The following is a 6,620-nucleotide window of genomic DNA, read 5'->3' on the forward strand; positions in this document are numbered from 1 at the left end:
TCGTTTTTATTATTAGATTCGTCGTTCTCCGATTAGTATATTTATCTTAGTTATAGGCGCTTAAGTTGCTTTATCGTACCGCTATAGCCGAATAAGTAACTTTTACGTTTTACCCCTTTTCTTTCCTTACCTCTTATACCTTCGGGCTAGCGACTACTACATCTCTACGACCAAGGGGCATAGCTAAGATACGATAATTACATAAGATTCCTTATCTCTCGATTAGTATAGCGATATTAGTTTCATCTATCTTAAACCATCGTACGTACTATAGTCTTCGATAGAATATACTTTCGAGTAAACATATCCGGGTTTCCAGTATCGCGTACGCTCTGCTCCTTCTTAATACGCGTCTATTATTATTTACCTACTAACACGTCGATCTCCTACCTTTTTAATTCTATTTATATAAAATCAATTAATTTAAGTTAGTTTCTCTCCGTTTAATCTAAGTTAGTTTCTCTCCGTTTAATCTAAGTTAGTTTCTCTCTATTTAATCTAGGTTAATTTCTCCTCGTTTAATCTAGGTTAGTTTCTCCCTATTTAATCTAGGTTAATTTCTCTCCGTTTAATTAAAAATCGATTATTAATTAATTTCTTTTCGCAGTTTAAACGTCGATTCTTACTTATCACGGTTTCAAGAGCTATTCGCTAGGTAAAAGCCGTATGTTAATGAACTAAAGCTAAACGAGGAGAAAAAGGAGAAAAAGGTACGCCGTATAAGCCGTACCTATAATAGCTAGCCTTATCTTCCCTAAGTATTAAGGGCCTAATTACGTACTATACCCTAGTATTAGTTAAGGCCTTACTATAAGTATAGCTTATTATATAAGATCCCTTCCCGGAAAAAAAAAAGTACGCCCTACCGCCCTTTTCTTCGGCGTCTAGCCCTAATAACCTAACCCGTTTTCTTCCCGCGCCTTAGGATACGTATCGCATCCTTACGTACTACCTCCGTCCCCCGGGGTACGCTACTCGCTCCCCGGGTTACTAACTCCGTTACTTAAGGTATTAATATATTCCTAGGCTTTCTTTCGTTCGTACGTTTCCCGGGGTATTAATGCCCCCCGGGTATAGCCTCCTTCTTCTTTTTCCCGGCGGTTATATTATACCCCGGGATCTTCTCCTCGTTTACCGTTTCTTTCCCGGGGTCTTTCGTCTCCCGGGATACTACGCCGGGCGCTTTTAGCTTCCCGGCGTTCTTCCCCCGGGTCTTATTCTTCCCCGGGATTTCCTCTTCCGCCGTTTCCGTTTCCTGGGTTACGTTATCCGCTTCCCGGGCTATTATTTTCGTTTCCCGGGGTATTACTACTTCCCCGGAACTACTAGTTCCGATCCTTTTATTAAACCGTAAAGCTTTAAAGCCCCGCGTACGAAGTCGCTTATAAGCGCCTACTAGGTCTAGCCTAGCTCCCGTAGCTACGGAATCGTCGGTCCGTCTACCGCCGTTTAAAGACCTTCGTTTATCTTTCGCTAGCGGATCCCGTCGGATCCGCTAGAGGACGTACTAGAGTACGCCGTCCGACTCGTTTAAAGACTATCGTTTATCTTCCGTTCGTTAGCGGAGCCTAAAGGGGTCCGCCTAAGAGCGCGCTAAGGCGCGCCCTCCTATCTACTGCCGTTAAAAGGCCTACGGCTTCTCCTACCGTTTAGAGGCTAGGGGCCTATCCTTCCGTTTAAAGGCCAGGGGCTTATCCGTATTACTAGCGGAGCCGCGAGGCTCCGCCGGAGGACGTATTAAGGCACGCCGTTCCTATTCGTTTAAAGACTATCGTTTATCTTCCGCTAGCGGAGCTAAGGGCTCCGCCTAAAGGCGTACTAAGGCGCGTCCTCCCGTCTACTACTAGCGCCGCTAGCGCTCTTATCGAAGTACTATTATCCTAACTTAACCTATCGTTTCGTCGCTATTCTAACGCCGTTCCTTCTTTATATTACGCCTCGGGCGTTCTTAATTCGTCGATAAGCGTTATACTCTAACGCTTTACTATCTTTCTCCGGAAAAAAATTTTCCGCCGTTTTTAGCCGTATTTTTTATCGTTCTTATTTCGAAATTACCGTCTAAATCTACGTTTTTCTCGGGGTTTATCGGTCGTTTCTTTAGTTATCTTATATCGATCCTCGTCCGTAAGTACTACCGGCGCGTATATCCAAAAGCTAATACCGCCTTTCCGATTATTAACTTTACCGTACGGCATCGCCTTTCCTACTACTAATCCCGCGTATTAAGATACTATTTCGTCGGTCCTTTTCGTAGGTACCGCCGGCGCGTATATCTAAAACTAATACCGCCTTTCCGACTACTAGCTTAATACCGCTTTTTTAAAGGCTATATCGCCGTTCCTACTACTAATTCCGCTCGCTTTAATGCTACTTCCGTAAAACGATAAAAGAAGGTTAGTTTAGCTTTTTATTACGGTTTTAAGAGCTATTCGCTAGGTAAAAGCCGTATATTAATAAACTAAAACTAAACGAAGAGAAAAAGGAGAAAAAGGTACGCCGTATAGACCGTACCTATAATAGCTGGCCTTATCTTCCGTAGGTACTAAGGGCCTGATTACGTACTATGCCCTGGCACTAGCCAGGGCCCTACTATAGGCATAGCCTATTACATTACTTACTCCTTTTTCCTCGGCCTTCGGAGAGGTTCTAGGTTTTCGGTACGAAAACTTAGAGACGCAGAGTACTTCGACGTATTTTAATAAATGAATTAAGTACTTAAAGGTAGAATATACACCTATACACGCTTAAGATAAGTACCAAGATACTAAATAATGTAAAACCTAGCCGCGTTGCTAGATTATATCTTAGATCTGTTATTCTTATAGTGAAAAGAGAGAGAGGCAGAGGTATACATTATAAATGTATATATTATACTAGTTGTACCTAACTCCTTCTATGTACAGTCTCTCTTTATACATGTCTTCTCTTACGTCTTTTCTTTTTCTGAAGCGATACACAGTATGGACAGTTTACTATCGTTAGTATCTCACTTACCCACGTGTAGGCAATATCACACCCACTCTCTGGGGTCCTTCAGGACTTCGACGAGTCTTTGCTCTCGACTTCTCGGTTCTGGATCGTACATATATCGCCAAGATGCAGTCAACGGAAGGCTCATCAGGATGCTCTCAACGCGGGATCCAGGTACATTTAACCCGAAAGCGGTGCCCCGGTCGTGGACGAGGTTAAACTCGACATACCTCCCTCTTCGCACCTGTTGCCACTCCTTCTCCTTAGCGGTGAAGGGCATGTCTTTCCTCCTCTGGACAATGGGCAGGTATGAAGGCAAGAAGCTTCTCAGGCAGTCTTGGATGAACGCGAACGTATTGTCGGCATCGGCCACACTCTCGTCCAAATCGTCGAAGAAAATCCCACCAACCCCCCTAGACTCGCCCCGGTGCGTATTGCGGAAGTACTCGTCGCACCATTTCTTAAATCTGGGGTAATACTCCTTATTGTGCTTGTCGCAGGCCTCTTTCAATGTCCTGTGGAAGTGCACCGCATCCTCGTCAAACAGGTAGCTCGGGGTCAGGTCGCTACCACCGCCAAACCACCAGGCTTGGGAGCTGCCATCTGGCAACATCGTCTCGAAGTAACGGTAATTAAGGTGTACCGTTGGCGCCATGGGATTTTGGGGGTGAAGGACCATGCTAAGGCCGAGCGCGTAGAAGTCAACCTCGTCCGCGTCGACGAGGTTCTTATGGTTCACCCTCATCTTGGCGATCGCCGGCTTCGGCAGCGTCCCGTACACCACGCTGATGTTCACGCCAGCCTTCTCGAACACATTTCCCTCTTGCAACACACACGAGACACCACCGCCCCCCATCTCCCGCGTCCATGTGTCTTCTCGGAAGCTCTTGCCGTCCAATTTCTCAAGTTCGAAGACTATGGCCTTCTGTTGTTCGCGTATGAACTGCTCCATACGCAGGCGCATGGGCGAATTCTCGTCGATGCCCTGCTCACGTTTCGTCCGTTCGTCGAGCTCGGCTAGGGAGCGCGCGTCAAATTTGGCCGGCTTATGGGACGTCTGTAGAAGGAGCAACCCACGGTTATCGTTTGGTCGGTTCGATCTCTCCCAGTCGGAGGGAATGAGGGGAGGGTATCACAACGATTGGGACGACATACCATTGCATAGACTAGGCCGGATAATGAAATGGCAGCGGCAGCAATTCTATTACCACAGCGGGAGGTATTGGCCGCGTTGGCCCCGGTTGTAAATGATCGTTGAGGAGGGCGACCGGCTCTGGGGAGAGGTGACCGTAACAGTACAAACTGACCAAGGCGTCCCTTGGACATCATGCCACACAGCAGAGGAATGAGGGATCCTTTATAGAGATACAACAAACGCAGGGCTGAAAGAAGACGCCCTGGCCGATCGAATGTTGTAGGGCAAGGTCGTAAGATTTAATTGGGACCTTGTCGCTCGACAGCTCGACAAACCAACTTCGCAGGGGCTCCACGATCGACCATTCATCAGGCGAGAGGGTTACAGGTCTTTAAAGAAAAAAGGGTTAATCCAACCAGATAAAACAGATACGTTTACAGTCTGGTATAGCGGTAATTGGCGGCAAGGCCCGGTAGAGCTCGGCGTGCCCTGCTATGGTAATAGTAGTAATAGTAGTAATTAACGCTTATAGAGACTGCTTATAGCTATCTCGGACGTCTTATAGGGTACTAGGGGCGTATTAAGTTAGGATTTTTACAGTATTGTTTATAATCTATTTAGCATTATTGCGTGCTTATAATGCGATTTATTTTTTTTTATTATTTAAGTTATATTATCTTTTTTAAAGGCAGTTCTTAATATAGTTAAGTTATGCCTTGTTATAGGCTGTGCTTATTATAGGGCCTTAGTTAGTGTTAGGGCATGGTACGTAATTAGCCCCTCAATACCTACATAGAATAAAGCTAGCTATTATAAATACGGCTTATAAGGTATACTTTCCTGCCTTTTCTTCCTTGTCTAGCTTTAAATTGTTAATATGCAGCTTTTACTTGGCGAATAGCTCTTAAAACTATAATATACCTCCCTTCTTTTAGTATAGTTTATTTTATATTTTCCTTTACCTCATAAAAGCAGTTCTAGTTTTTTCAATAGTAAATAGTTACAGCTTCGAAGAAGGTAGACAGGTTTCTAGTTTTATTATTATAAAATTTAAACTTATAGTCATCCAAGGATAGGGGTAAACTATTGACGGAATTAAAGCTATCTACTGAATAGGAGCAGCGTGGGGACGCTGTGATAGAGGCACGAAAAGGGCTACCCAACTGCCAACAACTGGTTCAGTGCCGATCAGACCTAGATCACAGCTGTAAGCAGCTGTAATCGGTTGATCGGCCAGCTGAAAACGGCAGTCAAAGAAAAGACTAGAAAGGCAGGATGGAAAAAGGAGGCTAGAAAGGCATGGCAAGAAACGAGTGAATAACTGTAACTAGTGATGTCTTTCTAAAGGCTATAGGAGTAAGTCTAACTGATGAAAATATGAGTGCGCGACCCATATAAATACACATCCAAAAGGCTACGTAGCCTAGATCCACCGCACTACTACAATATACGCCGAAAAGTTTACTTTTTCTACTAAAAAGATATACTTTTAGGTCATTCGTAGATTAATTAGGGCGTCGATTTCTTTTAATATAACCGCGTTTCGATTTTTCAAGTTATACGGTAATAGATATAGCTTTACGTTACTATAATTAAGCCTTTCTAATACCTTTTCCGTATATTATTATTAATCGAAAAGAACGTTTTCTGTAAGAAATAATCGTTCTATTCAGACTTTAAAAATTCATTAACGTTTTTTGAACCGTTTACCGGGACGTTTTTTATAAAGTAAGGTTTATAAGCACGTAAAATCGCTTCTTTCCAAGTCTAAATAATGAGAAGTCGTTTATATATAAAGCGATTACGTTTCCGGTTTCGAATTTCGTACAAATAGCGACGTTTAACGTTAATAAAATATATTCTTTTTTTTAAAATACCTTTTATTCGTTATTACTATATAACTTTAACTTACTGTAAACTATTCCATCTGTTACATAACCACAGGCCACCCTGATCCTTACTAAAAAACAGAAAAGTTGCTATTTTTAAATACGTATAACGTTATTATTATAAAAATTTAAAGGTTATAAGTTATATTAATTGAATCGTCTTTTTGAGCTCTTTAAATTGACATGAGTTTCTTTAGATATTACGGCTCATAAAGAGTATGATTCTTTACGTAATATAGATATAAGCTTTTTGTAACTCGTAACAATATTTTCTTATTAAAGATTCATCATTTTTATTAAAGAAAGATTTAAAATTATTATAATTATATACTATTATATCTTATCTATTCCTTAAAAAGATATATAATGAAAAACATTAATAATACATATAAATTAAATATAATAATTAAAAGAAAAAGGTATGTAATCTTAATAATAATATATATATATATTATAACGTTATATAATATAAAATTTATAAAATATTACTTTCTCATAAATAGAATATACCTATATATTCATTACTTTATTAAAAGTTAAATATTATATATTTTAAGGTTATTTGAAAAGATATATATTAAAGAGGAGCAGCGTAGGTAGGCTGTAATGGAGGCACGAAAACGGCT

The 6,620-nt window shown here is 41.4% G+C and overlaps 1 protein-coding gene across 1 annotated transcript; it reads right to left on the reverse strand.

Annotated features, from left to right (window-relative positions):
* Window positions 1–2,542: 2,542 nt before the first annotated feature.
* Window positions 2,543–4,751, reverse strand: GGS23DRAFT_587310 (coproporphyrinogen III oxidase). The gene is made up of 2 exons (XM_051517478.1): window positions 4,126–4,751; window positions 2,543–4,027 (listed from the first exon to the last, which is right to left on the reverse strand). Exons 1-2 carry the CDS (start codon window positions 4,297–4,299, stop codon window positions 3,011–3,013), a joined length of 1,191 nt encoding a protein of 396 aa, XP_051367805.1. The 5' UTR covers window positions 4,300–4,751; the 3' UTR covers window positions 2,543–3,010.
* Window positions 4,752–6,620: the final 1,869 nt, after the last annotated feature.

The sequence above is a fragment of the Durotheca rogersii genome (assembly GCF_024521655.1).
Source record: "Durotheca rogersii strain YMJ 92031201 chromosome Unknown GGS23scaffold_37, whole genome shotgun sequence".
Classification (NCBI taxonomy): domain Eukaryota; kingdom Fungi; phylum Ascomycota; class Sordariomycetes; order Xylariales; family Xylariaceae; genus Durotheca; species Durotheca rogersii.